At 44.8% G+C, this 17,519-nt stretch overlaps 1 protein-coding gene across 2 annotated transcripts in view; it reads right to left on the bottom strand.

Annotated features, from left to right (window-relative positions):
- ABCB25 (ABC transporter of the mitochondrion 3) overlaps nt 1-17,519 on the bottom strand; it is a 167,020-nt gene that overhangs the window by 102,580 nt on the left and 46,921 nt on the right. For both annotated transcript variants that reach the window (XM_086806530.1, XM_086806529.1), the window contains exons 3-4: nt 4,042-4,228; nt 3,866-3,927 (exon numbers count right to left, since the gene is read on the bottom strand). In XM_086806530.1, the coding sequence (XP_086662656.1) occupies nt 3,866-3,927; nt 4,042-4,228 (249 nt within the window). The remainder of the gene's footprint in view (nt 1-3,865; nt 3,928-4,041; nt 4,229-17,519) is intronic.

Below are 17,519 nucleotides of genomic sequence, written 5' to 3'. Positions count from 1 at the left end.
TTTCTTCCCATGCCTCCGAAAGGAGTATATCCCCCGCCTACAGTCAATTGGTCAATCAATTGGACAAGTGTTGGAATCACCCCAGACAGCCGCCTCCATGGTGGCCAGGGTAGCTGCCCTCCATCAGAGTATGCATTGCTTCCCCGGAGACACTCCCGCGCGTCATCGCGTTGCCCAGCCTCCTTTATGAGGGGCTGATTCTACAACGCACAGAGTATTCAGGTATCCCCAAGCAATGCTTCATTTACCGACAGAAGGGACATCTTGCCTGAGCCTGCCCTCAACGTCAGGTCCGCAAAGGTTGCCCTTCAAACCCATACACAAACCAGCTCCAAGTCCCGCCAACAAGAGCGGAAGAGCCCAGCTGCCAACCTCGTTCGTCTCCTCAGCCAGATGGACAGGTGCTAAGCCACGCACACCTGGCATCCCACCACCAGCCTTCCCAGCAACAGGCCCGGCACAAAGAGGACATGGGCCGCTGACAGCTAACCCGCAGTGGCCTAACCGGTGGAAACGCCCCCCACCCCCGCTCCCTGTTGTCACATGCGCGGAAGCTCTATGTCTTCTTTCCTTTCACAGGAACACATAGATGCAAAACGTAAACAAGAGATGGAGAGAAGAGAGAGAGAGAAATGAAATGAAATGAAATGATATATTAACGTCTTCAAAAGGCCAAAATGACCTATGAGACCAAAAAGGTTACAACAATTAGTGGATCTGATACAATGTCTGTGTAAGGAAAGCTAAAAAACAACTAAACAACTAACTGAAACTGAAACAACTATGAGGAAAAATACGAGAGAGAGAGAGAGAGAGATGTATTTTCAGTATATTAATAATGTACAAAAAGGTACAAGCCTTGGCAAGCCCTAGGGTGCCCATGAAAAGGTTAAAACACCTAATCTTTGTCCTATTCTATGCCCCTACACCCAAAGAGATGTCACATATCTAACTAGGAGCCAGTGCCGCCTTTATATAGGCCCTTGAAGAGTGCTTGAACTGGCCTACCTGCTGTTGGCCAGTTCCTTGGACCTGGAAATCCCTTTTTATTGCTGACATGATCTGCCAAATGACTATTTGTTGGCCGATAGGGTAGTGATCCTCTTCTATGCCTTCCATGTCTTATAATGCCACTGAGGCTCCAAAATCTAATCTTTATCTGCTGCGCCTTCAAGGATTAACACTGGGACTAGCATGTACATATGCATGCACATGACATCCCCTTCTGCTAAACTTGATGACGGAATTCCAACTTATGACCCTGGATGAGTGTCATCATTCCCTTGTCTCCACATGGACTCCCAAATTTGTCATCCTTCACTTCCTGGCAACCTTTACACTGAAAAACTTGCCTTAGGTCTCTGAATCCACTCCAAATCTGATGCAGATCTGTGCATCTATTCCACTTTATCCCCTTTCCTTCCTGCCTGAACACAAACATGAATCCTTCTTCTTGAAGACTAGCCCCGGGCATCCTTGGCTCCACCCCTTGGATGAATCTCATCCCTTGGAGTACTCCATAAGAGCCTCTCGGGTATCCCCAAATGGCTACCGACTCTCATGAAACGCTCCCGTTGGGTTTGCCTCACACCAACCAGCTTCAGGGGGGGTCTTGACACATGCTCCATTATTCTCCTTGGACTGTGCACCTTCATCTGGGACACCATCACTGTCTAGCATTGTTGAACCTGAAGCTCTAATACCAATGTCACATGTGTGAAAGCTCTGACTTCTTTCAATGAGAGAGCGCTCTACTTTTAGTATATTGATAATGTACAAAAAGGTACAAGTCTTGGCAAGCCCTAGGCTGCGCATGAAAAGGTAGCAACACCTAATCTATGTCCTATTCTATGACCCAACACCCAAAGAGATGTCAGATATCTAACTAGGAGCCGGCGCCGCCTTTATATAGGCCCTTGAAGAGTGCTTGAACTGACCGACCTACTGTTGGCCATTTATCCCTTTTTATCATCTGCCAAATGACTATTTGCTGGCCGATAGGGTACTAGTCCTCCACAATGCCTTCCATGCCTTATAATGCTACTAAAGCTCCAAAATCTGGTCTTTATCTGTTGTCCCTTCAGGGATTAACACTGGGATTAGCATGTACACGTGCATGCACATGACACCTGTTATGTACCTAACACTAATCCTCAAGATTAGGGCCTGATTTGGTTACGGTTGGGGAGCCCTAAGATTAGGGAAAGGCCATAAGCAGGTTGCAGGTGGCTAGGGTTCATTATTAGTGATAATCCATTGTTACTGGCTATTTATAGCTTGACTGATAGTTGTACAGGCAGTAATCACTATATAAGTGACTTATGCGTTATTGTTATTCATTCAATCATGGAATTGGTTGTTGGTCTATGCCTGGACCAGACTCCTGCCATGGACATGGCGGCTAACACGCAGTCTTGCCAAAGGTCCCTTAGGACAGCAAGCTCTGGTGGTATGGAACGCCAGGGCTGACTAGCTTGGCTTGAGGGGAGTGGAACCCTAGCCCTAGCTCGGGGATGATTCCTGATGGAATCTACAGTTGGGAAGTGAGTTTACCTACACCCTTCTATACGTACTAACCTTGTGTGTTTAGCTTGTGTGTCAGGTGGTCCTTTGGGGGCTTTACACTTGGTATCAGAGTTTGACTGATCACGGAAGCTGAAAGGTTGACAAAATAACAACCAAAGTAATCAAGGACCTCAATGCTTCACATGTGGGTGCTTTCCTCCAATGCAAGCAGAATTCCAAGATAGGAGAAACAACCAAGCAGATCGAACTCAAAGTACAAACCCTCGACCTGCAGGCCCAGCACCCAAACTGAGCTAGCCTCAGGCTCGGGAAGGCTCCAGTTGGAGCTATGATAGGGCGGAGAGCTAGCAACCCTTGGATGGTCCTTACTTGTATGTTTGTGCATGATGGATCCAGGCTTGACTCTGGCCCCCTATGGAAGTCAATGATTGTCTCATCCACCAGCAAGGAACCACTCATGAAAATGATTCACTTTTTGAACAGAAAGGACAACAAAAATCTGATAAACCCTCACCCCCCTCTCCCCCAAAAAAGTTCCAAGTCCCCTTGATTTTGTATGAGTTGTATGAATGGCATTGGAAACTTGCTAGTACACATATGGTGGCATTGGACAAATGCACAAACCTGATGCAACCAATAGCCACACTCATTGCAGTTAATAAAGGACAAAAAGCCTCTAGGTAAGCCAACACATTGAGCATAGAAACAATTGTCAAGATAATAGACCAGCTATTTGTTGTTGAAAGCAATTCTTGTAGCTCCTAACATGCCAGTTGGTTGGAGACCAGCGGCTGCTAATAATACGTAGACCAGCCTTATGCATACCTAAGAGAGGGCTTGTCGTAAGCAAATGGGGTGCCTCCCATTTTGAACACTTGATGCTAGTTTCAGTATTCCTTTACTACACAGGATACCATCTCCTTACATTCAAATAGATTCATGATGAAAGTAGATGGTAACCTTTGTAAAAGATGCTAAATATGATGCTACTAGCTGTCAAAAAATGAAGCAGCTTAGATTCGAATTATCTTATGATAACAAGGTAATCTGGCAAAATTACCACCATTCAGTTTTTTTTTTTTTGAAAGAGTATCGATGATAGGCAGCAATGCATCCCAGTAGCTGCAGACAGCAGGGTTCAAACTCGGGCACCTGCCTTGAGAGTCAAACCCCTTCCCAAACGGGGCTACACATCTGTGGAAAGCACCTTTCAATATATAACTAAAAAGGAAAACATATCATATATTTGAAGGCAGGCAAGAAAACTTCATGCGTGTGGGAATGTCACATTAACAGACTTTCTTTTGAAAGAGAAACAAAACCTTTAAGAATACCTCACCTTTCTTGCAACAATCCGGATAGTACCTTGAGAGACCTTTGCAAACACCGCATTTCGAAGCTCTGTCAATCCCCCAACAAAAAAAGAACATTGGTACAAACGATTTACATGATCCTGGTGCCTCCATAAAAGCCTCCATAAAAATTTCAATAATTTAGAACTTAAGTGCCATTTACCATTACAAGCAGCTGCCCCGGCACGAGCTAGGCCATACCCCACAAGCACAGCCATTGGTGTTCCCAAAGCAATTGCAGCCATAGAGCTTGACGGTGCCGCCACTGCGGTTGTGCCAGCAGCACCAGCAAACATCGATAAGGCATCGACTGCATACTTGAACAAGAATGGGACTTGCACATTCAACACCTAAAAGAATGAGTGTTATCATTTCCAGAGTGAAGAGTACTTGCCACAACGGCAAGTACAAAACAGCAAGCCATCACTGGTCCATACATTAATAGAGCAACCTGGTAATGGCATGCAGCTGCATTTCTTGTATTGATCTTATCATTATAAGCCTTGGTGACTTATACACTGTAATAACTCTCCCAATTCCTATGGGATAAAGTTTTGACTGCTAAATCCTACATACTGCTTTTCCAGTTCATGCAAAACAAAAGTGGAACAGTACTTTCAATAATACTTCAGATAAAGTATCCAATAATACTTCAGATAAAGTATCCGAGGCATTGATATAGCAAGGAAAAACAATTAGAACATTGTTAAGCTAACTTTTTTACATGTACATATGTAATTATATGTATAAATAGACACTAATATTATCAAACTTTAAACAAGTACTTTTACTTAGAGTAATGGAGATTAAAAACAACTCATCATAGTAAAATATGCCAAGAGACTGGGCAAGTAAGGGCTTGAAAAAACATTGGAAATTGTTTGAGGCACATTTATGGAAAGAAAGGGGAGAAAACTTCTGAGCAAATTGGAGTTTTGAAGCCAAATTGGTAAAGATTTTGCTACCCCTTATTTGCCCCAAAGTTTTGCACTTTCAAACAAAGCTCCATATCTTGCCCCTCAATTTGCTCTGCAAATCCACTTTATCTCAAAATTTCCGGCTCACAATGGGTATTAATACTGTATGATGTTACATAAAATACTGAGCCAGTGTGTCAAATAGCACCATACTGCAAGGTGCATGTGCCATTCCCTCCTGCTTAGCTTGGCCGAAGGTTAATGGCTTCCAAGTAGTCTGACAATATCTGTGGGTACTCCTGGAAGAATTCATCACGGCTTCGTGAGTACCTCGGTCCTTCAACTTCGTATAGAACTGTCTTTGTCTACGACTAAAATCATGCTTCCATCTTTGGAAGAGAATCTACTCCGGCTCAATGACTTCGGCTTCCTCCACCATCTCTGGCTATTGCTCTTCGAACACCACCTACAATGCTGGAGGGCTTCAACCAAGAAACATGGAAGACATTATGCATAGTCCAACTGTCTGGTGGCTTCAGCTTCATTGAGACATCACTGAGCTTTTGGATGATCGGAAAAGGGTCAAAGCTTCGAAACGAGAGCTTGGGACAACGCTTGTCCACTTGCTTCAATCTCTGCTTCATGATCCGGAGACACACCCAATCCCCTTCTTTATAATTGACATCTCTTCTAGATTTGTTGGCTTGCCTAGTATATGCTTCCCGTGCTTCGGCGAGGAGCTTCTTTACTGACTCCATGATTTCTGAAAATGTTTCTATGGTTTTGTTGGCCTCCAAGGAAGGCGACACCATCCTCTTAAGAAGTGATGAGAAACGGCAGGCCAAATGCTGCCTTATAAGGAGTCTGACCAATACTGGATGAGTGAGTATCGTTCAAGATTGCCTGTACCAAAGAAAGATAATGTTCCCACTTCGACTACTAATCATGGCAATACGAATTGAGAACATTAAATGCCAGCTGATTATAAATTTATGTCTGGCCATCTGTCTAACAACGGAATGCGCTGGACAACTGTAAATTGTAACTTAGTTCCAAAGTTGTCGAATAATGCTCTCCAAAAATGTAACGGCATTCAATGGTTTAGGGAGTATGCACCCATTCCTAATTGGAAGCATGACACTTTCACAATTTTTGATGGTGTTCCTGTGCCTATCTGGATTTGCAAGGATAGGAGCGTTCCCGACATTCCACTCATCTCCCATCAGAAAAGGAGCCAAATTTGCTTTGATTTATGTCCGTAGCCAACAGTCTGTTGTTCAACTAGCACTATCTTTGACACAAAGGGTGGATGGTCTCCTTGCACAGTTTCAAGATATTATGCTAAAGGCTGACCTCCCACCTCAACTCTCATCCAGTCGCCCTAAGGATCGTTGCATTGAGTTGGTCCTCGAAACAGAATTGCCCAATAAGTTTTGGAGGGAAAATTGGAGCAATAGCTTTCCCATAAGTTTTGAAGCAATAAGTACCATCACACAAGCATCCTCATCAGTAGCATCAAAAGCATCACCATTAGCAATAGAATCATCAGCAGCACACATCATTAGCTTCAGCATCTACGTCATGTAGAATCAAGTGGGAGGGGCTGTCGGCTGGCAGCCAACACCCTGTCGGCTGGCAGCAGACCCTCAAGCAACAGGCGGCTAAGCACCAAAGTGCAAGGCAGCAATCATGGGAAATCAGTAAGCACAAACCGCAGCAATTACAGGCCGACAGCTCGAGTAGCTAGCCAACTGCTTCCCAAGAGCATATATGAGCATTCAGCCATAATTCAACAAATCATTCAGTTCATTCATCATTTAGTCAATCTCTAGCATCAATAGAAGTTATGTAGAGGGGCAAGGGGTCAACCCCTTGGGGCTGACCAAGGCTCACACATGTACAAGCATTCATGCAACCTTTTTGTACCATATGAATAAAAGAAAACCCTGACACCCAATCTCTCTCTTCTTCTCTCTCCTCTGTATTAATTATGTTTATATATACCTAGATGAATCCAGGAACATGCCCATATTCACCTTTTAGGAACGTGCATGTTATATACTCATGGTAGTCAACCCACAAGACTATGGCTGGCCCCTCAACATGCTTCTCAGCCATAGCTTCTTCCTCACAAGCACACTCAAAGGCATCAGTGGCATGAGAGATACGCGGAGTACCTACACCAACAAAAAATTGCAGCCCATGTTACATGTGTTGTGCATGCACATTTTCAACTCGCAATGGCATTTGACATACATTTTGACCACTGCCATAAACATCGTGTCCTTCACGAGGTACATAAGGTATTCCTGCCTAGCGTGAAGTCACTGATTGTTCCTCTCCCATAGCATGGAGATTCATCCTCTTAGACATAAGTTCTTGTTCCAGCAACTGTGGGGATTCCAAGACATGTGGGATGGTTGCCTTTTCTGCATAGGCATCCTAGGTGTACGAGCCAAGTATGCAAGTGCTGCATCTCTCGGTTGCATGTACAACTCTTAAGCAATCATTGCCATTGCATGATCCATATAAGATTCAGCTTTCTTGGCCTTCAAACGGTCATGTACCAATGGATCCTCGCGGCGGTAGAGATTCAATTCTTCTTGTTGTGCATGAAGAAGAGCTTGCAAAGAAGATGTTCAGCCCTCAAGACTATGGACTCTTCTTCCTGCATCTTCTCTTTGCCACGGGATGTCTGTCCCACATATTCATGTCCCTATTGTGCACCACATGAGTTTGTTCATCCTATATAGCATTGGAGGCATGCAATTCATTGTCCCCGCCTCTTGTGTTAGCATCTCCAACATTCATTGTATGACTATCCATAGTGTTCTAAGTGTAGAGATAGCTAGTGTTCACGGTGATCATCTCTCACGATAGAAGTGAAAGAGAACCGTATGCTGTGGTACCAATGTAACTTGATTGAACACAGTGCTAATCAATACACTTAAATACAATAAGATTTGATAGACACATGCTCAATACAAGAAGTAATTTACTGAATTGACAAGAGACACACAATGAGCCAGAACGGCCAGCCCCTCCCTCAAATAAAGTATATCGATCTTGGGAGAATCAAGTACATAGTGTCATGGGCATTTCTAACCAGATTTCCATACCAATACATATAAATACAGTATTGCAAACAAGTGGTTGTCGGTGTAGACTTGCAACTCACACTACCCTCTCAAGTGCCCATGTTCCCTACCATCTGCTCTCTATTGTTCCACCACCACATGGTAGCAACAATATGCAAGAGAGCACGTAGGACAAGAGAACACTACATAGGGTATGTGATTTTGTAATCCGGTTCCCCCCTCCTGCTACTTGCTTCAATATTTAAGCATAAAAGCTTACCAATTGCAAGTAGAGTCGATTTTAGCGGAAGTCTTCGCGATGGTAGTCCTTGGAGTGATGAGATCTTCGATTTGTCGCATTTCTTCGCGACAAAAGTTTTCAAGAGGATGAAGGGAATCCTGGGAAAGCTTCCCCTATGGTTCAACTTGAGAAAGGAGGACTAAAATTAGGATTTTTTAGCAAAAAGGCCAGAAATTACAACAATAAAGAGAGTTGTTTTCCCGAATTTTAGTCATTGGGAGTGTGTAGGAGAGTGATTAGCACCCGGAAACACTCTTGGAAGCTTGGGAAACACCTTAGCAAGCTTGGATATGGAGTTGGGAAGGAGAAAGTGCAAAAAATACAGCCCAAATGCCCTCATGAAGGAGGCGCCTATCTCTAGAGAGAGGAGGAGGAGTGAGGTGGTGAGTTGTCCAGTATAGGTGGCAGGCAGGTGCTTTGTGGAGCAAGCTAGAGAGGACACGTGGCTGGTTACTCCCTTTGTACAAAGGGGATAAGATCTAGGTGGTGGACATTGGGTTTTGTCCACCTTGGGACATCAGTGTGTGTGAACACCGGGCTGGTCATAATTTTTAAGTGAGTTTTGGTCGCCCAAAACTTCATGAAGTGTGCACACACTCACTTATAAATTAGTGTTAACTCCTAAGGCTAGGTTTTTGACAAATACTTACCACCTGTCACATACCACATAACCATATCAGCAGGCAGTTTCACACGCACAGTTTGCGGGCGGGCGTCCCCTTACCCGGAACTACACATTGGTCAAGTAAGCATGAAAATAGCATGCAATTTCAGTTGCAAGCAAGCACATAAAGATGCTATGCAATGCAGCATTGGTATGGACAATCTCCGTTCATGAGACTATACCAAAATAGACGTGCTCAAGGCAAGTACACGAAGTACCAAACCCAATGGAACACCAATCCACCAGGCATTTCTAGGCATTTACAGAGAGGCACAAGTCCCAACGGAAAGCCAAGTCCACAGTATCACATGAGTGGCATCAATCCCCGGCATATACATTTGCCATGGACACCAATCCAATGTACATATATGATGAGAAAGCACGGGTGGACCAATTGGGTGGCCAAATGGTGACATCCCTCCTGGATTCTAAACAGTTGTCCGCAACTGAAAAGCATCCAAATATGTCTAAAGTACATGCGGGCAATCTTTGAAGAACTCTTCATCTACCCATTTAGCATCAATGGGAAGATAGTTCTTAAACATCACAAGGTAACGCCTGACAACTTTCCTTGCAAGCAAGCTTGGATCCTTGTGATACATAATCTGCTCTGGTTGCAAGATCTCCTCAAGCTCATCCACTTTTGGTGGATCCTCAATGACCGTTTCACTGGGCTCTGGCCCTACATACTTGCGAAGGAGGCCTAGGCTTTCACCTCCATGCTTGAGCCTTGGCCCTTGTATAAGAGCTCTCAAGGCCTCTCCCTCTCTCATCATTCAAGGCTCAAGCTCAAGCTCTCAAGCTCTCTCTCTCTCAAGGCTCAAGAACTCTCTCAAGCTCTCTCTCTCTCAAGGCTCAAGCCTCAACTTTCAAGGCTCAAGCTTAAGTAACAAGAGTCAAGGCTCAAGCTCTCTCGCTCTCTCTCTCCCCTACCTCTCTCCCTCTCCCGAGTCCCGCCCTCTAGGGCCTACTACCTAATACCTAGAGGCTAGGCTCTTGCCTCTCCCTCTAGGCTGTATCTCTCTCTCTCTAGTTGCTGCTTCCGGATGCTCCCTACTGATGTATTGTAGGGCTAGATACTTACCTTCAGTCCTTTCTTTTCTTTTCCAGATAGGGTATCAGATGTCACATGGTTGTAACTTTGGTCTCATAGGTCACTTTGGCCTTTTGAAGACGTTAATTTAACATTTCATTTCTCTCAAGCTCTCTTTCCCTCTCTCAAGCTCTCTCTCTCTCTCTTTAGACTTTGCCACTTTGGCAATGAGGTCCGGAGGAAAGGAAAAGCATGAGGCTTTTGCCTTATACATCACCACCGGTGAGAAACCTACCGGTAATTCAGGGTCATGGAAATGGACGTGTAACTTTTGCGGGAAGGGTTACAGAAGTAGCGTCCTTGCACATGTGTCCAAGCTTGGTGGCGCCGTGCAAGGAGATTCCCCAAGAAATTGCAGATGGTATAGTGAAGAAGTACTCGCTCATCCACAACCAAGGCAAAGATGGACGTGGGGGAGCTTCCATGTCCAGTACCTCCGCATCCGTGACTCCTTGGCCCATCCCATCCAGCTCCGGCTCCGGCTCCGGCTCCGGCTCCGGCTCTGGGCAGTTCCAACTTCCAATAAAAGAGGCCAAGGGGGGAGGAGATCTCTCAGGTTTTGAGGCAAACCGCCATCGGTGTAAACATTAACAACCTCACCTTTGTGAAGGCGAAGATGAAAGCCGCGAATGAGGAGATTGCACGCACGGTGATAGATTGCAATCTCTCCTTCAATGTGCTCAAGGTTCCACAATGGCACAAAATGGTGAAGGCCATTGCGGAGGTGGGGCCATCCCATGGTGAATGGCATGGTATCACCTACCATGAGATGCATACTACCGCGCTTGATGACGAGAGGCAAAGGATCAACGACAAACTCACACCTGTGCAGGAAGAATGGGCGAAGTATGGTTGCTCTATCCTCTCCGATGGATGGAGTGATCGGAAGAAGAGAGGTATCATGAACATCCTTGTTTCATGCGCTCTCGGCACATACTTCTTACGCGTCGTGGATACCGGAAAGGCGGGGCAAACCATGTCGGGGGACTTTATCATCGTCACATCCGGCAAGGCATCATAGAGGTATGTACTATGTACTATGTTCAAGCTTCTAACTTCTAAGAATGTTATTGCATTTGCCAAATTGCCATTGTGTTACTTGTAGGTCGGACATGATAATGTCATTCAAGTCATCACGGACAATGCATCCAATTGCCGCAAAATGGGACGCTTGGTAGAGGCGGAGTTCCCATCCATTGTATGGACTCCTTGTGCCTCCCATGTCTAGACCTACTCATGGAGGATGTGGGGAAGCTAGAGTGGGTGAAGAGGGTGGTTGCACAAGGCCTATCCATTGTGAATTTCTTCACAAAGAAGGTAAAGGTGCTCGCTATGTTTCGCGAGCAAAGTGGCTTGGAGCTTAAGAAGCCCTCTTCCACACGGTTTGCCTACATGTGGCTTCTCTTGGAGCGGCTATATGACGTGCAACCGAAGCTATCGTCAAGTTTCTCGCACTCATAGAGGTCGCGTAGCTAGAGGTGGCACACAAGTGGGAGGTCGTGGATGCACTGTTCGGCGCCCTACTTCGATCCCGGTAGCTACATATGTGAGGCGTGGCTCCGGCTCGACTTCAAGGAGCACTTTAGCACCTGTTGTTGAAGAAGAGGACACTCCTATTGCAAAGAGTCCGAGTACGATGACGAGGGCAATGTCCTTAGCGAGGGCAGTTTTGGGTTGGCCTCTGATGATGGAAGCACCTCTAGCGAGGGCATTCCTTCCCCTAGTGATTTCTCTGAGGAGGACTAGAGTCTAGACTCTAGACTCTAGTCTCTAGAGTCTAGACTTTAGACATTTTTGTACTTAGTGTTGTGACTAGTCAGTGGTCACAACACACTTTTTTGTATTATTTCCTATTGTAGGCCGTAGGCCAAGACTCTTATTTATGGCATGTTCAGTGTTCATTGTTCATGACTCTTGAGTTTTTGTACTAGTTTATGTCATATGACAAATTACAACTTCTCTAGACTTTGCATCTCTAAATGTTTACAAATATCTTTTTTTCAAGTGTTTTTTAAAGTGGATCGTACCTCAATCGAACTTATTTTTCAAAATTTAAAAGTCCCGTACCGGTACCGTTTTTTCGTACCTTCGTTTCGTACCTGACAACTATGCACCGTGTTATTGTATGCAAATTCCACAAGCGGTAAGTACTTCTCCCAAGAAGACTTCTAATCCGCCACATAACATTTCAAGAGATCCAACACGGCTGAATTTGCAGCCTCACCATCCGTTTGAGGGTGATAAGCTAATGAGAAGTCCAATTTGGTGCCCATGTTATCAAATAAGGCCCGTCAAAAGAGACTTCTAGTCCGGGGATCTCTATCCCCCACAATGGACTTTGGCATTCCATGATGCTTGAACACTTGTGCAAGATATATTTTAACCATATGCTCAGCTTTGATGGTCTTTTTGACCGGCAAGAAGTGAGCTTGCTTGCTAAACCTGTCCACAATTGTCCAAATTGTATCATTACCCTATTGGGTCCATGGCAAGTCCATAATGAAATCCATTGTAATACTTTCCCATGGCTACGTGGGAATAGGTAATGGCTGAAGTAAACCTAGTGACTTTTGCCTATCAAATTTCACCTTTTGACAGGTGATACATGCACGTACATGTCCCTCTATGTCCTTCCGCATACCTGGCCAAAAGAAATACCGCTCAATCATGTGCGTAGTAGGCATTATGTCTCTATGACCAACATATGGAGGAGCATGGCACTCATCCAAAACCTTTTGCCTCATGTCAGACACCACACACAGGCAATTATCTTTCATGAGATAACCGTCTTCGATCACATATGAGGCATGTGCATGACCAGCCATCAAATTAGTCCAAATAGCGGCAAAATCAGCATCCGTATGATACAAATCACGCATGGCAGACAAGTCCCCATAAGAGGCAACCGAGATAGCTTCTACATACGGCTTTCATGACAATGCATCTGCAACTACATTCTTCTTTCTTGGGGTGTGCAAGATCTAAAAATGAAACATAAGAAAGGAAATTGGCCATCCTCATATGCTTCTCTGATAGTTTAGTTTGGGTAAGAAAATACCTCAAACTCTGGTGATTTGTTTTCACAGTGACATCAGACCTAAGAGCCAAGAGCCCTTTCTCATAAATGCCAAGAGATAGATGTGCATCACGCAATCTACGGCTCTCATAAGCCATGGCATGTCCCTCTTGATTTAGGACAGCTTCTATGCAATTTCCAGAGACATCACATTCAATCCCACTTCCTTGTTATCTCATTCAATGCATTGGGAGGCAAGAATTGGGCATAGAACCTCTCCTTGAACTCTTCCCAATCCCACTTCCTTGTTATCTCATTCAATGCATTGGGAGGTAAGAGCTGGGCATAGAACCTCTCCTTAAACTCTTCCCATGATCTAACAGGATTCGGTGACAGCTTCTCCGTGAGCCACCAATGGGCAGCTTTGCCTTTCATGAACATGCTTACATGCCGGATCATGGATTTCTGAGTGAAATCCTCATCACTGAAAGCAATATCAAACTGGGCAATAAAAGCAAGTGTCTTTGATGCATCATATTCCCCATGATATGCGTCAAACTTCACAGATTTGTTTCCGGCTTTGAAGTCACGAGACTTTGATGCATGTGCCTGCATCTCAACATGTTTTCCCCCATGTTTGTCCATTGGGACAGCCCCTGTGACTGGCATCATTTTAGGAGCAAAAGGTGATGCATAAGGATGAGGCATGGCTGGCCTCTCAACACGCATTAGTACATTTTCAGCCATAGCTTCTCCCTCACGAGCACACTCGAAGGCATGAGTGGCATGAGAGATACCTGGAATACCTACACCAAGAGAAAATTGCAGCCCATGTTGCATGTGTTGTGCATGCACATTTTCAACCGGCAATGGCATTTGACATACATTTTGACCACTACCATAAAACATTGTGTCCTTCACGGGCTACATAAGGTATTCCTGCCTGGCGTGAAGTCACTGATTGTTCCTCTCCCATAGCATGGAGATTCATCCTCTTAGAAATAAGTTCTTGTTCGGGCAAATGTGGGGATTCCAAGACATGTGGGATGGTTGCCTTTTCTGCATAGGCATCCTCAGTATGAGCCAAGTATGCACATGCTACATCCCTCGGTTGCATGTATAACTCTTGAGCAATCATTGCCATTGCATGATCCATATAAGATTCAGCTTTCTTGGCCTTCAAACGGTCATGTACCAATGGATCCTCATGGCGGTAGAGATTCAATTCTTCTTGTTGCGCATGGAGAAGAGCTTGCATACAAGTAAGTTCAGCCCTCAAGACTATGGACTTAGCCACGGGACGGCTATCCCACATATTTATGTTTCCTATTGTGCACCACATGAGCTTTTTCATCCTATAAAGCATTGAAGGCATGCAATCTCCAACATTCATTGTAGGGCTGTCCATAGTAATCTAAGTGTAGAGATAGCTAGTGTTCACGGTGATCATCTCTCACGATAGAAGTGAAAGAGAACCGTATGCTCTAATACCAATGTAACTTGGTTGAACACAATGCTAATCAATACACTTAAATACAATAAGATTTGATAGACACATGCTCAATACAAGAAGTAATTTACTGAATTGACAAGAGACACACAATGAGCCAGAACGGCCGGCCCCTCCCTCAATTTCTCACCAGATTTCCATACCAATGCATATGAATACAGTATTGCAAACAAGTGGTTCTCAGTGTAGACTTGCAACTCACACTACCCTCTCAAGTGCCCATGTTCCCTACCATCTGCTCTCTATTGTTCCACCAACACATGGTAGTAACAATCTGCAAGAGAGCACGTAGGACAAGAGAACACTACACAAGGTATGTGATTGCCCAAAACTTAATGAAGTGAGTTTTCGTTGCCCAAAACTTAATGAAGTGTGTACACTCACTTATAAATTAGTGTTAACTCCTAAGGCTAGGTTTATGACCAATACTTACCACCTGTCACATGCCACATAACCATGTCAGCAGGCAGTTTCACGTGCACGGTTCGCGGCCAGGCGTCCCCTTACCCGGAACTACACATTGGTCAAGCAAGCATGAAAACAACATGCAATTTCAATTGCAAGCAAACACATAAAGATGCTATGCAATGCAACGTTGGTATGGACAATCTCCGTTCATGAGACTACCAAAATAGACGTGCTCCAGGCAAGTACACGAAGTACCATACCCAATGAAACACCAATCCACCAAGCATTTCCGGGCATGTACACAGAGGCACAAGTCCCAATGGAAAGCCAAGTCCACAGTATCACATGAGTGGCATCAATCCCCAGCATATAGCAATGTCACATGTGGAAGCTCTGAGAATCTTCTTTCAGCCCTAAACACCTTCCTCAAACATGTTGATGCAAAACGCAAGCAAGAGGTGGAGAGAAGAGAGAGAGATAGCTAAGTTTCAGTATATTAAATATAGTACAAAAAGGTGTACAAGCTGGCTAGCCATAGGCTGCCCCATAAAAAGGTAATCTAGCTTGGCCAACTGGACAAAATAATCTCGGTGACTGGGCAAATACTAGAAAAATGGGAAAAAAACAGGAGAAAATAAGGGTGGCCAACCCACAACCAAGCGCCATAAAAGGGATCAAATATGGGCACAATACATGGGCGGAATATGGGGATGAATATTCTAACACCCCCTCTCAGCACCAGATGCTGAACAAACTCCGAGAAGCCAAAGATGAGGAGCCAAGGAAGCCTGAGACACCAGCTTGGTGAACAAATCTGCTACATTCTCTGCTGAAGGACAATACTCCAAACGCAAATCCCCAGCAAGAACCCGTTCACAAACATAGTGATACTGAATCTCGATGTGTTTCATACGAGCATGAAACACAAGGTTCTTGGCGATGGCGATGCAACTCTGATTGTCACACCAAAGAAGAGTAGATCCAGTAGGAGGAAAGACAAGTTCTCCCAATAATCTCCGCAACCAAATCGCCTCACAAGCAGCATTACAAACTACACGATACCCTGCCTCTGTACAGAAAAGCACCACAATAGGGTGCTTTTTATTGCTCCATGGAACGGCTCCCGACCCAAGTGAAGAAACACAACCAATGATCAAACGCCGAGTATCCGGATCTCCAGCCCAATCTGACTCAGACCATCCAATAAGAGTGCACCCTTGGCCATAGAAGATGCCAGAGTCCAAAGTACCACGCAAGTACCAAAGAACCCTGAGAGCACACCACCAATGCTGCTAACGGGGTTTGGATGTGAAAGAATCAATAAGCTGACTGCGAAACAAATGTCTGATCGGGAGTAGGTCAACCATACCAAACAACCGACAAGAACCCGATACTGTCCCTGATCAATCCCTGGAGAAGTATCAAGAAGAGAGCTTCTCACTAGTATCCATAGGAGAAGATACTAGTCTACACCCAGTCATCTGAAACCTGTCAAGAATCTCCTGTATGTACTTTTGCTGACAGAAGAAAATACCCTAAGGGGTCTGCCAAATCTCAAAGCCAAGAAAATAATGTAGAAGGCCAAGATCCGTCATCTCAAACTCTGTCTCCAAAGCATCCATGACTGAACAGATCCTCACATAATAAGAACCTGTAAAGTTGAGGTCATCAGCATAGACCACAATGATAACAACTAACCCCCTCTCAAGGAGGATATAAAGGTTCAAATCTGTTAGAATTTATGCATCTCAGTGTATTTGGGCTCTGCCTATTATTGGGCATTCTATGTAATTTCTCCTTGATTTATGAAGTTGTGGGCAGTCGGCCAAACCATTCATTCACCATATAAGGATTTCCCCCATTTCTCACTAATCCATCCAATCCCTTGCACAAGTTCAACATACTCTTGCTGGCCAATTAACATTGTAAAGCTTCAAGCTATTATAAAAGGTGATCTTGTCCACAAGCTCTCTCTACTCTCTCTCGTCTTGGTTATGCTTCCGCCTGTGCATTCTCCAACATGGTATCACTCCCTTAGGTTCAGGCTGCTCCGTCTTCTGCAAATCTGCCCGCCTTCTCATCTCCTTGCGTTTTCTGCCCTAGCTCCTCCTGGCTGCAGATCAGTCCCAAACAGCAGCTGCGTTTCCATAATCTGATGCGTTTTCTGGTCTAGCCAGTCCTCTTCTTGCTGCCAGCCAGTTTCTTGGCTGTGTTTTCTCCTACAGAGGCAAGCCAGCCATGGCTTCGTTTTCTTCTATAGAGGCAAGCATTGGAGTTTTGGCTGTGTTTTCTACTCCGGCATCAATTGTTAGTGAGTTTCTTGCATGTGGAGTTGCCAAACAAGTGGCTGTACATCTCCTTGTTCCTCCACGAGTCCCTACAATTCCGGTAGGAGGTTTCCGGTGGTTTCTTGGACTGTTTTGCTTCTGTCCAGCCTCTATCTCTGTCCGGTTTGAGAGGAGACTGATTGGTTCTGGAGCCTCGCTTCGTTGGAAGAAGGACAAGACCAAGGGCAAGCCAAGAAAGGGCAAAGACACGACAAACGATAATGATATAGATTCTAGTACCACTTCTAGGGCTCCCAGGGCGCTTCCAGCTCGGGACAACCCAAATGGTATACTTCTCTAGTACACATGCAATTCCCCCCCATGTGCT

Source organism: Cibotium barometz, chromosome 12 (assembly GCF_041138505.1).
Source record: "Cibotium barometz isolate CiBa-2024 chromosome 12, ASM4113850v1, whole genome shotgun sequence".
NCBI lineage: Eukaryota > Viridiplantae > Streptophyta > Polypodiopsida > Cyatheales > Cibotiaceae > Cibotium > Cibotium barometz.
This window is presented reverse-complemented; position numbering and strand designations above follow the sequence as displayed.